Raw genomic sequence first — 18,663 nt, forward strand, 5'->3', positions numbered from 1 at the left:
CACACACACACACACACACACACACATACACACACATACACACACAGACACACACAGACATACACACACAGACACAGACACAACACACACACACACACACACACACACACACACACAAAAATCCAGTGATACTCTCAAACTTAAGCATGTTCATGTCAACAATTCCATCTAATTACTCCTGATTGGTTTCAACTTCCATGTAACCCAATCCATACACAGTATTTAGTCTGTATGTTTTACAGTAAGATGATACCTATGTTGTAAGATGTCTTTGGCCATTTCTTCTCCTGTCGTCCAGGAGTTTAGAGGACACAGGAAGGACACACCTGAAGGGGGAAAGACATGAAAATAACTTCTGACATAGCTTTTGGCATACAGTAATTAGAGGTACAATTGGGAAATGCTGTGGGGTGTTTTTTCCATCTTATAATGCATTAAGAGCCATTTCAATCAGGTTAGGAAATAATTCCTCAACTGTAACAATTACACAAAGTTGGTAGCAACTTCCCCTTTCTGTCTTTGAAGATTTACACAGACACCAGCAGCAACAAACAGACATAAACACAGCCAGTGAACCAGCGCGAGTATCAGGTGTTGTCTAATCCTCAGTAGACTTGCCAAAAGGCCGGCGGACAGATTAGCTGGATGAGAGGAGGGAATGAGAGAAAGACAGATAACTCTTCTGTGCTGAATAGTGCACACTGACTGATTGACTGGGCTCAGGTAAAAAACACAACAAAAAACACAAAAAGGTGAGGTTAGGTCAACGGGAGGGAGTCAAAGTCAAAGGGAGTGAAAATGTACAATACACATTACATTGATGTTGACACATTTTGCTGTTTTGTGTTTATAATGCTATGCATATGTAAGCATTGTGCAGTGTTGTGGCCTGTGATTTAGATCAGTCATAAAACAAATCTTCTTAAGGAAAAGACACTAAAGGTATTTAGACAAATACAATGCAAATCAAATGCAAATTAAAAAACAGCTCTCTATCTGTTATGTGTGTTTGGGTTACATGTGTTGTGTTTGTGTGTGTGTAGGTATGTGTGTGTGTGTGTGTTTTCTCACCATCGAAGCAATGTATGTGCAGAACAGTGTGAGCTTTCTTGCGATTGGCGGTCCACTCTAGTAGACAGGGTGGGTATGTTCGGACATACTCTGGCCCTACATTCATCCGCTGCAGAGCTTGAAGCAGACGGTGCTGACACACACAGTCGTAGCCCTCCGGCCCATAGTCAGACACAAACCTACAACAACAACAACAAGCACAAAGAGAATGAACTACTGAAATCATGTATAAAGATCACAGGCATGCACAGAAAAGCAAGTAATAAATGTACTGTAAAATTAAATACAGAGATGACCAGTGATGTAAACATATGTCACTGTCTGACCGTGTTTCTTACTTCAGCAAGTACTTGGCCTGCCTTTGCGACGGCAGGAAAGCAGAAAGACAGGAGGAGAGGAGAAGCCAACCACGCTCTGAATTCAAAATGTTAGGATTCCTCCACACCTAATGGATGGGAGAAAATGAAAGTCAAGAGATGAAGTGCAATAACAGTGGAAGATTCAGTGTTATCTGGGCTTTCATTTCTATCCCATCGGCTAGAAAAACGACCTTGGCCTCACCTGATTGGCTACTTGAGCCAGGATCTCATCTCGGAGGCTGGGATTGGCAAGTCCTCTCTGGATGATGTAGTTCCCAAACAGATTCTCCTGAGCCCCATTCAAGTTAGGATCACCCATAAATCTCAGTATCTATGAAAACAAAGACAACAAATACAGACCTTAAATTACACCTATAAAGGTCTTAGCTTTTGACATTATGCTGAGGCTGCTTGCAATACATCGATATATCATACTTGAGAATAGTCAGTGAATCATTATGTTCGCAAATGTTGTAAACACTGTGCACATGTATTTGATGTATATCATGAAAGAAACAGGCTTACAACTTGTAGATTTCACATAAAGGCTCTTCAGAATTCTACTACCAGAGCTTCTAACAGGTTTTAACCCACAAAATAGCTAACCCTTTTTTAAATTGAGTTTGTTAAATCAGCTTGAACTACAGGAGATGTGACATTACACTGTTTAACAACTGACATGATGGTCCTGGATACTGGAGTTTCCCAACAGCATGTAAATGCAACATGTACCAGAATGAAAACGTTCAAGGCTCCTTGTTTTAGCTCCTCATCCATTCGAGTCAGAGAACTCTCCAGCGGGGCTGTCAGCATCCCAAACAACGGTTCCTACAACGCACACACAGACACAAACACACACACACACACACACACACACACACACACACACACACACACAGACCCACAGTGCTTAAGAATGACACAATGACTGTTTACATAGTTGGATGGAGCACTGCAACAATACTTCCCTGGGACCAATGAAGTTGGTCATCAAAACCTAAATCACCAAGGTTGATTTAGGTTTTATTCACATGTTCAAAGAGTTTAACGTGTATATGCTCTTTGATTGTTTGTGTAGGTATGTCTGTGTGTGTGTGTGTGTGTGTGTTTACCCTAAATATGGCCCGGATGTAGTGTGTCATGAGGTAGTTGTTGATATCCAGGGGCAGGGTCAGCTGGGGGTCAACCTGAACCTTTGGGGCCTGGACCACCGCCAAGCAGTCAGAATGCAGCTCTTCACCACCTGTACACACACACACACACACACACACACACACACACACACACACACACACACACACACACACACACACACACACACACACAGCAGCCCATGTGTCATCACAGAAATACGACATTAAATATTGTTGAACCTGCAAACAAGGTGGAACATATCTGTTGATGGAAGCATATTTATAGCACTTACTGACGGCAGATCAGTGTGTAGTTGTGTGTGTGTGTGTGTGTGTGTGTGCGCACACCTGAGGCTGCCTGTAGCAGGGCTGCCAGCTCAGCAGGGATAGGCAGTGTTGTCACATTCACCACTTCTCTATTGATGCGATCCTACATGCATTGAAAATGCATCCAAACACACACACATACACGCTTATATTACACACTAATGCTACATCTTCTTCTTTTCACTCAAAATGAGGCTCACCTCCCTCTCAGACGTTTTCACTTTATTTCATCCTTCACTCACCTCCTCTGCCTTCCTTGCAGGCTCTACCACTGTCTGACAGATAGACAACAGTATCACACTTCACACATTTGTTCATTTCTTATTCATTGTTCAAACACAAATACTGTAAATGTCCCCAGAAGTCTCCCCGTTCACACAGACAAAAACACAGTGTGCATACCCTCATGTAACGCTGGCGGTTGACGATAAGCAGCACGGCGGAGCGGAACCTGATGAGGTACTTCCTCCTCAGAGCAAACTTTTTTCTGTTCAGAAAAAGCAATAACCATGGAAGATAGATAATTCACACAGACAATGATAGAGAGCAGAGAAAAGTTTGAGAAAGAAGTTGAATGAGTTGCATTCGAAGTAAACATTCTGTAACAAGAAAAACACAAATATTCCCCATGAAACATGGCACGACATTTTGCTTTAACCTACGCTTTACAGTTTTTTTTTTCTCAGTCGCTTTGGTGCATTTCTCGAATCATCCTTAACATTTGCGAAACAGTAAGTGCATTTCTCAAAACAGATCAGCACAACACAGTGGATTACCTGCAAAAGCCCATAACTTGCTCAAAATCCTTAGTCTATCTCTCAAAAGCAAATCTTTATGTCATTGAACTTGTCAGTGCCATCAGAACGACAAGTCCTTGTGTCTTGTTTATGAACAAGCAAGTCAAAATGTTTAGCCATCTTGTCAATATAACAGTGTACTCTGTAAGTATTTTCTGATGTACACTCTGGCTAAGATTTTGATGACAATGATTGAAAATGCACAAGGCTGCACTTTCTTTGTCTGGCAAATATCACTTTCACCAGTACAAAGTTATACATTGCAGGAGAGAGGACAGGAATCACAGCTATGCTTTTACTGTTCGTACTGTAATTTGTTACAGAGCATTGTCGTAAGAAGAAAAGAAAGAGACAGGACTGTTGCATGGGATACAGTACATCCCTTTGGCTGACGTTCCGGTCTGTTGTATCACAGATTCTCTTCCACATCACAACAGATATCTTCATCAATTCGGGGCACATTTACAAAAAAATTCAAATAGACATGTATAGAATGTCTATCTATATATTCATTCATATATATACATACAGAAGCCCTAATCAAATATTCTTTTACTCTGTTTTCCTGTGATAACGGGATAATTTTCTTGTGATTTCGAGATAACTATAATGGTAATTATAGTGTGGTCCATAATGTCATTGGTTAGCTCATTTGGTAGAGCACAGGACTTAAAGTCTTAAGACTTCAACAAAGTACTTATGAAAAGACTGTTTCACATGCTCACATTACTCTAAAGCACCTGCTGGACTGTGTGCGTTCTTGGTCCACATCCATCAACCTATGGACTTGTCATTTCCCCATCGTTCCCAGGCAGAGGAAAGACCTTCTCATTCAGGGGAATCCATGTAACGTTACACATTTCCTGACGGCTTTCGGAACCTTTGAAATAGCCGTCGGGAAATGTGTGATTGGATTCCCCTCGGTCTCTTCATAACAATTTTGCTGAAGAGGATAATACACACATAAGAAGAAAAAGAAAGTCAACAAGAACAGGAATCAAACTAATCAAACTGAGCCCTGTGCTCTACCAACTGAAATAACCAGTGACACTGGTAATTGCTTTGAAATTATTCTAAAGAAACGCACCTGCCAGCGCCTGTATTCAGCTATGGTTTGTTATCTCGCGATCAAGAGAAGATGAATTATCCCGTTCTTAGGGGAAAACAACATTCACTTTTTATATATATATATATTACTGCTCACTGTGTATTATTACTGTTTACTGGTATTGAGTATTGGTATGGAGTGTTGCTATTGTGATGTTGTTGTGGTCTATTCTTACTTTGTTTATGGTCCTTAAGAAACAACATTTCGTTTAGCTATATACTTGTAGGCAAAGGAAATGAATAAAGTATTTTAACTTTGATTTTTGATAACGTGTTCAACCATTTTGCATGTACTGACTTATGCCTAGATGTTTTGGGGGGTAAGATTATTCAGCAGAGACTGGTATAATTCATTGCGATCAGCATGACATAAGCAATTGATAATGTAGGAAACCGCAGACAATTGTACATAATCATTTGCATCAGTGTGTCAAGTCATTTGCAATTTGTTCAAAACAATGAGAAAGTATTTTTATGATGTGCACAAGTGACGAGATGATGTGGAGGTTAAACAATTAGTTTTGAGAATTTCAATTCTGATCTGAGAAATGCACCAAAGCGACTCAGAAAAACTGTAATTAGAGCAGACTGCACAATTGGTGAAGCAAGAGTTAGTTATAGCATTGGTGCGTGATGTGTCATTTCCCCAAATTCATCAAAGCTTGACCAACAATCTGAAATATCAATACAGATTCAAGATGTTTGACTTTGGGTTTATTGCCATTGAAGTGCCCTCATTAAGCCAGGAAGTGAATTTTTACACATTCAAATAAAATCACGTGTCCAGGTTTTCGTCAGACTGTCACTGAGTGAGAAATCTATCACCTTTGATGGACGACCACAGCCTGAATCCTATGGCCTTGTCTCGTCACATCAAGGACAAAAAAAGCAGGCTGTCTGTGCTTTGACTTGTTTGGATCTTTGAAAACAAACACTAAAGCCTACATTCCCATGATTAGGCATAAAACTCCAGACCTAAGTAGGATAACACGCTGCCCATTAAAGAAGCTAAAGCTAAAATAGAGCCAAATTCCAGGAGAAGACTGATAATACTAGTGGTTTTACACCTGAGCATTTGGACCAAGGATGATTTTTGAATCATCTTTTTGAATTTTTGTTCTTTGTTTTCTACATTTCTTAGGAAAAACAGAATAATTCCCCATTTTTAAATATGCAATAATTATCAAATAAAACAACCCTGATAGTAGCTGAGCTGTTCTCTGTATAGCTTGTATGTTGCAAAAGGTTTAGTTTAGTTAATTACATTTATTTATATCAAGGACAAAAATACAAAATACATTTACTTTAACATTATATTACACAGAGCCAAACCATCATCTCTGATTGACCAACATATGCCAGACACACACGCACACACGCACACACGCACTCACGCACTCACGCACTCACGCACTCACGCACTTACACGCAAAATCACACTTGATAGGAAATTTCAAAATAGTATATACATACTGTATATGCAAAGTTAGAAAAAACAGGTGGTCAAAATGCCGAATTAATGCTGACAAGCCTGAAAAATCCTTTTTAAATTTACGGGAAAAAATATGGAAAACTGTGCTGATTTTCAAATTGACAAGGAGCTTATTCTATTCTTTAATGGCTTAAATAGAAAAGGCAGACTGTGCAAAGGAAGCAGACCTCGAAGAGTTAACTCATTTGCTCAGAGCGGAGCTGAGCAAAGCTCTCCAATTGTGGAGGCGCAGCATTATTGATTATCAAATGCACTAAACGGAGATCTGAAATGAAATTGACTTATTATATTTGAGACAAGACTAACATGATATTATGCAGTAATGAAAATTCATAGCATTCAAATATGTCTTAGAAGCTTTATCTGTAAATGAATTCAAATTTTAGCCGTTATATTTCAATACATGGGACATCTTTTGAATATGCAGACCTAAGATGGAAACCTGTGGCACTCCCATAATGCAGGCTCTTAGAGATCATTTTTTTATTGACGCACTGAGAGCAGTCAAGTAGGTAAGACTGAATCAAATTTAGAAAATTTACAGAAAGTTAGAATTTAGATGCTGGCCGCACACTAGAGGATAATTGGCTGGTCAGAACCGATTATCGGCCCAAACAATCCTGTAGTGTCAGGGGTTTACAGATGTTATCTTGGTCAACCAGATAGGAGACATCCCGATTTTGACTTGTGTATACAGTATATAAACATCAAGTGTGTGGTCCTGCATCTTAAATTTCTCGTCTGGTGTGTGGCTTCTTAAGATTAAAATAATAAAAATCCGATAATTCTGTCGTTTTGTCTGTGGTATCACTCATTTTAAAAATTGATTAAGATTTGAAAATCCTCCTGGTGCACAACCAGGCATTAGAAAGTACTGAGTGAGTCAGTGTATCAGTAGCTTTGCGCAGGTCAAGGAATATGTCCTCAACCACCCTTTATCAAAGAAGAGGCATCCCTTTATTTTATTTGGCTTTACTTTTTCTTCAAATTTAGAAACCAAAAACGCATCCAAGTTGTTGACCTCAGGTGAACATTACCTGCACAGGTATCCTCTGCATCGAGCTTTAAACAGTGTCACACACTGCCGTAATTTGGTAAATTTCTTCCGGGCAAAACACAAGCGGGTGTATCTCTGCAGCGTCATGGCAGCGATGTTCAGCAAGCGGTCACGCTTCCCCTCCAACAACTGATACAGCTCCTCTTTCAGGAAAATCTAACACACACACACAAACAAACAAATATAAATTAATCAGTATTTATTTCTTATATATGATTCATTTGACCTTATTTTGTACGTGTGTGTTACTGAGAGAGCTCACCTTACTGACTCCCAGCTGATACGATCCGTTCTTGACCGGACCGAGCTTGTGGAGCATGGTGACACAGTTTTCTCCATCTGCAGGTGGAAGATCCCTCAGGCAGAGAAGGGCTTTATACCTGTGTGCACATACAGTACATACACATACAGCAAACACAAATTTAAAATGACAATGAATGAAAATTAATTTTGAAGCAAATATGAATCTGTGAAATGCAAAGCTTGCAACATGTGTCTTAACTCTATGTTAATGTAAATCTTACATTATGGTTGGCTGTGAATCTCAGACCAAGTGTGAGGCTGGTATTCTAGTTTTGGTAGTTGTAGTATGTTTTTGTATTTAGCACTTTTAATGTGAATAGTATAATTGACTGTGGATGACTCTAAAACTGTTTTTCTACATTAATGTAAGTCAGACTACTTTGGCAGCCGGTGGTCAGAGGTGCTGTGAGATCAATTGGTTTCAGTTGCTTTCCTACTGCAGGAGCTGGCAACTACCAGATGGCTATTTCAGCATGAAGAAATTGGTGTGTGAATAGCACTCTTGCCAGAAAAAGCCAATATTTCAGGCAATTTTGAGTTGTGAGCTGAAGCAATTCTTTTCAGGACATAAAGCTGAACAGGAGGCGGAGACAGTCTGTACTAAATTTTAGCTTACATGGTTCAATTATATATATATATATATACATTTCTCCTCAAATACACTTAATGTGAAGACTGGTAAGTAACCCACCTTGATAGGAAGCTGCGAAAGTGCATTCTGATCGGATATCCCTCCTTCCTGATATGGATGGTCTCCATGATACCAGAGTAATGTAGTTGAGTGCTGATCAGCTCCATGTCAAACACTCCAGGCTCCTACACATACATATGCATGCATACAAATAATACACATGAGATGTACTGTATATTACATATTAATTAAAATGCAAAAAAAAAAAAAAAAACACTGCAAACCTGCACACATCATCCAACTTGCAAATATACCTTACGATGGTTTGGCTTCATGCATCGCACAAAATAAGGGTTACACCTGTCACAGATAGATGAGAATGAATAGATGGATAAATTAATGTATGATTTGTCCTGTGCAAGGAAATCAAGTAGATATTGGTAGGGCATGGCATAGTTATACAGCTGCAGCTACTTATTATATGCAAATAACCTGAAGCGGAACAAGCAGAGGGGGGGGCAGAGGGTATTTTTTCAGGAGTTTTAAAAGCATGCAGCCTGTCTGCTGTATTTCTGTTACCCTCACTGTCATAACAATAAAAGTGGAGGGAAAAGTGCCACTGTATAAGGGCCCAGTAGAGGTCCTCGCCCCCTCTGCAGTTAGCCATCAGCTCCGCACCTGCATACAACAGACTGATAGATCTCTAGAAGCTTCTTTTTTATTTATAGAGACATGACTGAACTCAATTAAGCAAATAAAATATAATACGGTATGTGTCACTCCCTCTTGTACTCAATAGTCTCTCTATATATATATCTTGCCGTATCTCATAGTAAATTTCGGACACTTACAGTGTGACTCATCATCACCACTGACAGGTTTATTATTATTTATTCATTTTATTTCTAAGACTTGTTATTTATTCAACCATCTATTGTGTATAATTTGTGTATATAAAATTTTGCATAAAGAACTACAACTTAATCTCATTATCCAACCCTGTGTTGTAAAATAATAAAAAAATCTATTGTACCTTGTACCTTTTACCTTGTAGGTGCTATGTCACTTAAATATACTTTAAGTGTCTGCTTTCTCAGGAGCATAGCATACAGTTAATGTGGGAATGTATGAGGGCACTACATAGTGCATACATTTTATACTCACATTATATTTGGACACTCAAATGAGTTTCAGGAAGGCAATTGTAATACTGTTCAGTGGCAACTAGGGAGCAGTTTCAAACACAACTTTGCCCCTTTCAGGTGTATTAAAGGTAATAAAGGTTAATTGAGTGTTACTCCAACCTTTCCATCTTCTCCAGCAACTCTTGCAAGCTGCTCTGGAACTTTGCGCTGACGGTGTTAGCCTGATAACGACGAGCCGCGCTGCTGCGCCGCACGTTAGAACGCTGCAGAGACACAGACTCTGAGTGCTTTAAGAAGATGCTGGATACCATCTGTAAAACAACAAAACATAAACAAAGACAACAACACAGAGGACAAAGAGGTAAGTCAAATCATGAATAATCAATGTCATATAATCACTGGATAATATTTGTAGTATGTACTATTGAATATGAAATTATTTCACAGCAGAATTAATAAAGTATTTAAAATATAAAAGCATGGGAGTTTTGTAAATATAAAAAGTTGAAATAATAAGAGAGAGTAAGTCAAACTGTATATTTGCACATCTCACTCTATTCTTGCTCTGGCTGAAGAGGTCTAAAACATCCTGGCGGACCATGTCAAAGTTTTTATCCAAGAATTTGTGCACCTGCACCGCAAATCATTAGAAAAGTGTTAGAACAAAATTCAAGCCAGGGACATGTGACATCAGATTCAACAGTAGACAAACAAAATCACTAATCCAAGGTGGAGAAATTAGTATTAATAAATTGAAGAAGGAATTTGATCTTGAAAACAACAAAAATTATTTGAGCGGTTGTTGAGGGGGTGAGGGAGGAGAATCAATTAGAACAAAATGTAGAACTAACAGAGGTGAAGTGGCTTTGGGAGATTGGATCTTGAGTTTATGAGGTCCCTAAGGACAACAATATATTGTATATAGGCTTGAAAACACAAGTAATGATGAGAAGCGACCTGCATCTCTGTAAAATTTAATTGAAAAAGTAATTTTAAAGGAGCAGCGTGTAACTTGGCATCGTGGTGTGAGAGTTTCAAATGAATGAAAAATGAATCAAATGAAAATTTGAAACCAATGGCTCACATATTTTGAGCTACTTTGCTTCCTTAACATGTCTTCTTTCAGACTAGTGGGGGACAAATGTCCATTCTACTGCAACATCTCCTGCCGCTACCAATGTCTGCACCATATGATCCCCGGTACTGCTGGAAAGCTCTCTCTCTCCTGCATAATGCTTTCAGATCCAAAAATAGTAATTTCCTTTGTACCAGCAACCAATCATGAAAGTCAATTTCTGACATGATTGGTTAAGATGTGTCACATGGTGTACTTTAACACTTCCTGATTTAGCTTTCCGTGGGTGGCTCTGTCTGTTTCTGTCTGTTTTGTGTGCGTAATTGTGTCTGTTCAGACATGTTGTTACTCAGTAATTAGAGGAATTATAGAACATTTTATTTAAAACAGGTTGAATATTGTTTCTTTATGCCTGTTTACAGTATGTTTATATAAAAACATTTTAGTATAATGTTTCAACAAAATAAAACAATAATTTTGAACCTGACTTAATCCAGTGTTCAGATTTCAGTTCTTGAAATAGTTGCAATTTAGCGCATATTTCATTTGATACTGCCTTATTTGCATATTTAAACATAATATTTCAGAAAACCTATAATACAAAAAAATATTGTCTTAATGTAAGTTATCAACTAGGAAAGTTTCATGGTGAAATCTACTAGTTAGATTTTTTATCCTATTCACCTGCAGTGTCTCGCTTTACGTCGGAATGTGGAATCAACATGGACACTAGTACAAAGATGTGTTGGATTAGCATTATCAGAGTTACACAACGTGCAGACATCTGCAATATTTTATAACAATTTAATTTCTAAATCCAACAACAAAAAGGCTGTGAAAACTAAAAACTTTATATAATATATACTACCCCTGGCAAAGTTTTTATTATTTGTGTCTGTTCTGTATACTTCCTTATGTCCCATGTACACTTTATTCCTCTTTTTGAAATAAAAAATTCTGATTATTCTGACAGTTCAGTCACTGCACTCGCAAGCCTGCAGGAGAAGCTACGGTGGTGGTACATGCTCTTTTCTCTTCTTACTTCGAACAAACCAGACAACTACTGCTAGTACTACTACTTCTCCTTGTTTTTCATACGTATTCATTGTAGAGCAGTTTGTCCATTTGGGCTACTGTAGAATCATGGCGGCGCAACATGGCAACTTCAATGTAAGGGGATCCACGGTGTATAGAAATATAGACAGAAATGCCTTTTCTAGGGTAATAACATAACATAAACATAACATAATGGTTAATTATGTCCGGGTCTTTATACACATGTGGAAACAAAGCTATGTATTTTATATTGCATTTGGGAAGTGGAACCTCCCACACAATAGATAGATAGACATATTAAGGTAATAATGTTTTGTTGATGTAAAATATCTTAAATTGTTACACAAACAAAATGACAAAAAGGAGTTTTAGGAAAGAAATAAAGGTGTACCTGATATGTGACCTTCCCAGCATAGTGTTTCACGGTGAACTCTGGCAGTGGCATCTTTGGCCTGGCATATAGCGGGTTGTTTCCATGGTGATAGTGGCACTTCTGAAGGAACGTGTGGTCTGTTGCCTAACAATGATGGGAGACAGCGAATGGCAGGTGAGCCATGGAAACTAAATCTTTACAGCACAAACACATGTTGCTTGTGTGCATTCAGCAGATTGCCTCAGTCAGTATCTTGAGTAACACCGTGTTCATATTTCACTTTGAGCATCAGAGACACTTCACAATACGTTTATCTCAATATGAGCTCAGTCAGCTTCTCACATTAGGAGCCTCGGGAATAATGATAACAGCAGGTAGGCAATTAAGTGAGCATGTGGGATAGTTTTATATTGATAGGAACTGACTAAAGTACACTTCAGTCTCCTGCTGCTATGAGAAATCCAATAAGTGAGATTTTTTTAAACTCAATTTCTTTTCAAAAATGAGCCATTATATATTATGTAACTTGAATTATGTTTTATTGTGTATCGTGTAACTGTTTTTTTTCACAATACACCTAAATAATGTAAGATTTCAAACTACACATGCTCACCACAGGAGTCTGATTTTTGTGCACTTAGAGAACAAGTTTTTGATGGAGGAATGAATTATTAATGCCCTTTGCTTTAATCAAATACTGTTATTAATGTGTGTACTAATTACTGTGTATTAATAAATATTATTTTCAGTTCACTTCAATTAATATCAGCTATGTTTATTGTTTATTATTAAATTTGAGTGATTTCTCATAACTTTTGGAATTAATAGTTTAGTTCAACAAGTGATGATGTACCTGAGGGAAACCACATTGGTCGTCCAGTATGCGCAGTATCCCATGAGGCTTAGCAGCGATGAGGTCAAGACAGGCCTGGTTGTGGCTGAAGGGCTGCTGCTGCCATTCGATCTGCTCGCGCATGTATTCCTCCTACACGCACAGCACAAAAGTTCATCAGGTTGGTGTATATAAAACTCTTCTAACTAACCCAGGTCGCATTGATGTGATGTTGTGCAGGTCAAAAGATCATACAGCACGTCATGTTTCTACCCTATCCCCAACCAATTTTGGACAAGCTACGATACACTGATTGACTTGTGTGTGTGCGCAGTGTCGGGCAGTCGTTACTAGTTTAACTACATTTCTCAGTAGCTTGGTGGTAGCGTGGCTATTTTCTGAATCAAATAGCTTTTCAGTAACGAAGCTCTTTTATTGTACGAGTAGCGCGGTAGCTTCTACACACGCTACATTTTCCCAAGCATTTCTGAAGGATCAGTAAGTGACACCACCGCCGGTGACATCACGTATCGATCCTTGGGCTGATGTCTGCGACTTTGCTCCAGGGGAGTAAAGACACGCGCGACTGAGTTTACTTTCTGTTGTGATAGTTATTGTAATCTTGTGAGAAGGATCAGTGCCCAGCCTGGACAGCTCTTCCTCTAGTGAGGAGGAAACTTTGATGTAGTGGCAGAAACCTGTTTCCATGAGATGAGTTTCTGTGTGTCTGATTTAGCTCTCTCTCTCACACACACACTGTTTGGAGCAGGTTTTTAGTCTTTCTTCTATTGCTCAATATAAACTAGGCCCATAGCCTACTGTGTGTGCCTTCATATATATATATATATATATATATATATATACATATACATATATATATATATATATATATATATATATGTGTGTGTGTGTGTGTGTGTGTGTGTATATATATACATATATATGTATTTTAACTAACTATAAAAAAATGAAAAGTAGCTTTTAGCTACTACTAGCTAATGTGTCTGATTTTTACTAATAGTAGAAATCTATCTAGGGAAATCAGGTTTCTCTAATCCCCTACCCAAATTTCTTGAGTTCTTGTATACATAGCAGCATATACACCAATCAGCCATTACATTATGACCACCTGCCAAATATAATTATTATAATTGTGTAGGTTCCCCTTTTGCTGTCAAAACAGCCCAGCACCAAGACGTTAGCAGCAGATTCTTTAAGTCTTCTAACTAATGTAAGTTGCAAGATGGGGCCTCCATGAATCAGACTTGTTTGTCCAGCACGTCCCACAGATGCTCGATTGGATTGAGATCTGGGAATTTGGGCCAACTCAACACTTTGTAGGATATCCTGTGTTTCTCGTTGTTGAGTTCCTCCAGCCATTCCTGAACCATTTTTGCTTTGTGGCAGGGTGAATTATCCTGCTGAAAGAGGCTACTGCCATCAGGGAATACTGTTTCCATGAAAGGGTGCACATTGTCTGCAACAAGGCCACCTGCTTCCATTGCTCTGTGGTCCAGTTCTGATGCTCACGTCAGAACTGTCCCATTGACAGTGAACAGGGGTCAGCATGGTCTGATTGGTCTGACATGACTGGTCTGCACTATGTTGTTCAGAACTTATTCAGCAATTTGGCCTACAGTAGCTTTTCTGATGGATCAAACCACACGGGCCAGCCTTCGCTCCCCATGTGCATCAATGAGCCTTGGTTGAGTGCATGACCCTGTCGCCGCTTCACCCCTTTTCCTTCCTTCCTTGGACCATTTTGGATTCTGACTTGGGCTGAAATGATTCATCGATTAAATTGATAAAATCGATTAATAAAATGCATCAACACAAATTCTTTGCATTGATGCCTCGTTTAATCCATCTAACTATACACCACAGTGTTTTGCACATTTATTACTGTCGCACATTGCGCTTACGCTGTGAACACAAAGTGATTATAATGAAGCTAAATCAAGCTAAAGACAACAACAACTCTGTAATGTTACCGTCCGTCCACCGTAAAACGAATACTTATGTCGCCTTGGCAACAGCACGACGGCAGCTGAACAAAAAGCAGCAGGTGTTCTGCCAGCGGACCACAGACAAGGTACACAGCAACTTTAGCATTTAACTGAAATCATGATTGATTGTTGAGTTGAAGGCTAGCCAAAGTAAGCTGCAGACCTCAGCTGAAAATGTGACCACATGCATTTGTTGTTCTCCTTTTTGGGCCATGAGTTGTAACCTGCTAATCCATCCTTTCACCCATATTCTTTGTCTTTATTATCGCCATCTTTATAATAACAAACAGCTGTTTTGTGTGCAGGATCGCTCATTTCCTGTTTCACATTTCACGTGTGTTTTCTTGACAAAACACGGTTTGGAGACCAGCATCGGGTGACACAGCTGCTGTCAGCTCCTGTAGTGTATGATGCTTTGGCAATATTGTTGTTATACATTCATGCCAATAAAGCTAATTTGAATTGAATTGTGTGTGTGTGTCCCTGTCACCGATCAGTCACGCAATGTGAACGCCACAACGACTTCAAGACTGCTGTCATACAAGTTGTGTGAACGGCCCGGCCATCGGCCCATGCTAAAGGTCGTGTAGTCTGCACGAGCCTTTAGCATAACTTGTATAGCACTTGGGTGATGTTTGTGTTTGTAAAGCAGCTGTCTGGTTGTTGGTTGGATGTTTGCTGTATGACACTATGAATTTCTGAAAGGACTAATAAATATCTATCACCTATAAAAGTGCACAGCTGATCCCGTTGGGGGGGGGGCAAGCAAAAGTACTTAAACGACACATCGATGAATCGTTGAAATAATCTATCGAAGCTTCCAATACTAAAATCATCGTTAGATGCAGCCCTAATTCTAACCACTTTTTTTTTTCAGGAAAAAAGTAGACACCATCCTCTCCCTCCTGTCCTGCTCCTTTCAACCTGCCTCTCCCGACTCACAGCCTATTCTCAAATAACCCACCTTAGACCTAGAAGTCTTTGCCAACTACAGGCCCATCTCCAACCTCAAATTCCTTTCCAAGCTGCTGGAAAAAGGAGTTGTACTATGGCAACTACTTCTATATCTTAAAAAAAATAAACCGCCTGGTTTCCGCCCTGGCCACAGCATGGAACCGGCTCTGGTCAGGGTCATAAATGACCTGCTGATGACAGCAGACGTTGGCTCTCCATCATTTCTCATCCTCCTGGACTTGACTGCAGTGTTCGACACTGTGGACTGCAACATCCTCCTTTACTATCTACACTCCACCATCGGTCTCTCTGACTCTGTCCACAACTGGTTTTCATCCTACCTAACCAGGAGAACTGAGCATTAATCCCTGACAGACAACGTCACCTGTGGTGTCCCTTAAGACTCAGTGCTTGGCCCCACCCTGTTTATTCTCTACATGCTCCCCCTCGGCTGTGTCATCAGCTGGCATGGAGTTTCATTCCACTGCTATGCTGATGACACTCAATTCTACCTCAGGACTAACCCAACCCCTTCTGCTGCCCTGCCATCACCCACCTGCCTGGGGGAGATAAACACTTGGATTAAGCAAAACTTCCTGCAGTTAAACAGCTCTAAGACTGAAGCCATCCTGGTCTGCACTCCACACCAGGTCCATTCATCTGTCATTACCAACATCACCTTCTCTCACCAGGATATTCCACTTTCAACATGAGCCGCCAACCTGAGTGTTAGAACGGGCTCTCGTCTGACCTTTCAGGTTCACATCAAACATCTATACAAGACTACCTTCTTCCACTTCAGGAACATCGCAGAAAAGCTTGTCCACAACTTTGTCTCCTACAATCTGGACTACTGCAATGTGCTCCTCACCAGGATTCCCGGCAAAAGCCTCCAGAAGCTGCAGTACATTCAGAACAGAGCTGCTAGGATCCTGATGAGGGTGCGCAATTGCCCCATCCTCAAATCACTCCACTGGCTTTCTGTCTCACTCAGTATTGAGTATAAGGTCTCCCTCCTCACCCACCAGTGCATCCATGGTGACACTGCCCCTTTCTCAAGGAACTCCTCACCCCACAAACCTCTACACGTACTCTCCATTCTGTTTATATCTCCTGAAACCTCCCAGGACCGTGCTCCGTACTATGGTAGACTGGCCTGTGGAATGCTCTCCCTGACCACCTGAGGACACCACAGACTATGGATGCTTTAAACGTGGCCTTAAAACCAACCTTTTTAGCAGAGCTTTTGGTTGATTGTTATTCTTATTCTCTTTGTGTTTTATTTTTAGCACGTTTGTGTTTTTTAATATGTAGCACTTTGGGATTTGTCTAAATATAAAGTTAGTTACAAATAAAATGTATTATTATTATTATTATACTTTGACTTTTCAACCAAAATGAAGCCGGTTTTAACCTAGATGTCCTTTTGACATTCAAATCAGCAAATACATCCTCACTTGAAAAATACAAACATATATATGAAAATATTAAATTGAAATTTCCCTGACCTGCTCCTCTTGGAAGATGACTCTGTTAAAGAAGAACTGCAAAGTTTCGTTGGCGTAGTTGATGCAAAGTTGCTCAAAACTATTCACCTGTAGCTCCTGGAGGACAAAGAGAGGGGGCATTGGGGAGTGGGGGAGTTAGTAAACACAGGTCAGCTCATACCCATCGGCGCTGTAACATTATTGAGCGAGATCATGCTTTAGCTTGACCTCAAATCCATATATGTCCAATATGGAGATGGAGAGGGCTTCGTTGCGAGGGTAGACCCGTCCGTTGATGCGCTCCGTCAGCCAACTAAACAGCAGCGAGTACAGGATCTTGGCAACGGCATCTCTATGAAAAACACACAATAAGGTTTCTATGGAAACAGAAAACCCGGTTCCTATGGAAACAGAGGACATCTGAAAAATCTCTCCCCCAGCCCTGACATCCTTTGTCCTCATATGCCTCTACCAAAGATTGGAAGAGAATATCAAAGACTCTTCACTCCCTCTCAGTAGCACTACTGGTAAGATTTTAGATCAAAAATGAGGACATTAAAAAGCTTCAAACAAGACTGTTAAACTGGCTTTTCTTTCAGGTTATTCCAAGCAGAAGTAGGTGCGTAGTATTTAATTTAACAGATACTATATTCAGACTTTTATTCACTCACTCACCTGGCATCCACAGCACTCTCCACTGTGAGTGGAGTTAAGATCTTCTCCCTTACTGTATCCTGGGAGGGTCAAACACATCTGTTATCTGACAACATATATTTGTTATATAATTCCTTATATCTATGTTATTTTGAGCGTGAGCGTGTGATTGTTTATGCAAAGTGTGTTATGCTTACTGTCATTTTGAAGGTGACAGACTTCTGCAGGCCGTCAGGTGAGACCTGCAACAGCTCAGCTACCACCCTGATCTCCTGTGCGCTCACCATCGATGCAACCTCCTGACCCTCAGCCTGCACGGATGCACACCCACACACACAGAGGCGTGCACATTCATTATTGCCATCATCTATTAACATCATCATTATCATTCAGACGTGAAACGAAATGCATTTACGTATTTGTGCGTGTGTGTGTGTGTGTGTGTGTGTGTGTGTGTTTGTGTGACAGAGAGACCTGGAGTGGCTGGAAGTAGACATTCCCCAGATGAAGGACAGAGGACAGCAATCTGTAGATGCCGTTTTGCTCCTCTGGGGTGAAACACAAGATGTCCATGGCACTCAGAAGACGCCTGAAGTCCTCCCCATCATCCTTCCCCTCTATGGTACAATCACCTCCCTGCACTCGTGTACACACAAATCACACACACATACACCGTTATCAACAACAGCAGCATACTTACCCTCAGCCTGTTTAGTCAGAGCTCTAATTAAAGAGCAACTTATCAACAGCTGAAAGTCTTGTTTTTTCTGACCTCCAGAGGCTCAACTTCTTACCTTGATGCAG

At 40.0% G+C, this 18,663-nt stretch overlaps 1 protein-coding gene across 1 annotated transcript in view; it reads right to left on the bottom strand.

The window, feature by feature from the left end:
- myo15ab (myosin XVAb) overlaps nt 1-18,663 on the bottom strand; it is a 53,484-nt gene that overhangs the window by 21,671 nt on the left and 13,150 nt on the right. Inside the window, 22 exon segments of the mRNA XM_038712929.1 lie at nt 254-326; nt 1,072-1,250; nt 1,410-1,516; nt 1,633-1,761; nt 2,163-2,258; nt 2,543-2,673; nt 2,912-2,993; nt 3,133-3,190; nt 3,270-3,377; nt 7,324-7,499; nt 7,606-7,723; nt 8,338-8,462; nt 8,592-8,637; nt 9,582-9,733; nt 9,976-10,053; nt 11,945-12,070; nt 12,780-12,911; nt 17,227-17,322; nt 17,434-17,557; nt 17,881-17,939; nt 18,057-18,170; nt 18,334-18,495. Of these exon segments, the coding sequence (XP_038568857.1) occupies nt 254-326; nt 1,072-1,250; nt 1,410-1,516; nt 1,633-1,761; nt 2,163-2,258; nt 2,543-2,673; nt 2,912-2,993; nt 3,133-3,190; nt 3,270-3,377; nt 7,324-7,499; nt 7,606-7,723; nt 8,338-8,462; nt 8,592-8,637; nt 9,582-9,733; nt 9,976-10,053; nt 11,945-12,070; nt 12,780-12,911; nt 17,227-17,322; nt 17,434-17,557; nt 17,881-17,939; nt 18,057-18,170; nt 18,334-18,495 (2,471 nt within the window).

Source organism: Micropterus salmoides, unplaced genomic scaffold, assembly GCF_014851395.1.
Source record: "Micropterus salmoides isolate LMB-PRFRI ecotype aquatic unplaced genomic scaffold, ASM1485139v1 Ms_hic_scaffold_12, whole genome shotgun sequence".
NCBI lineage: Eukaryota > Metazoa > Chordata > Actinopteri > Centrarchiformes > Centrarchidae > Micropterus > Micropterus salmoides.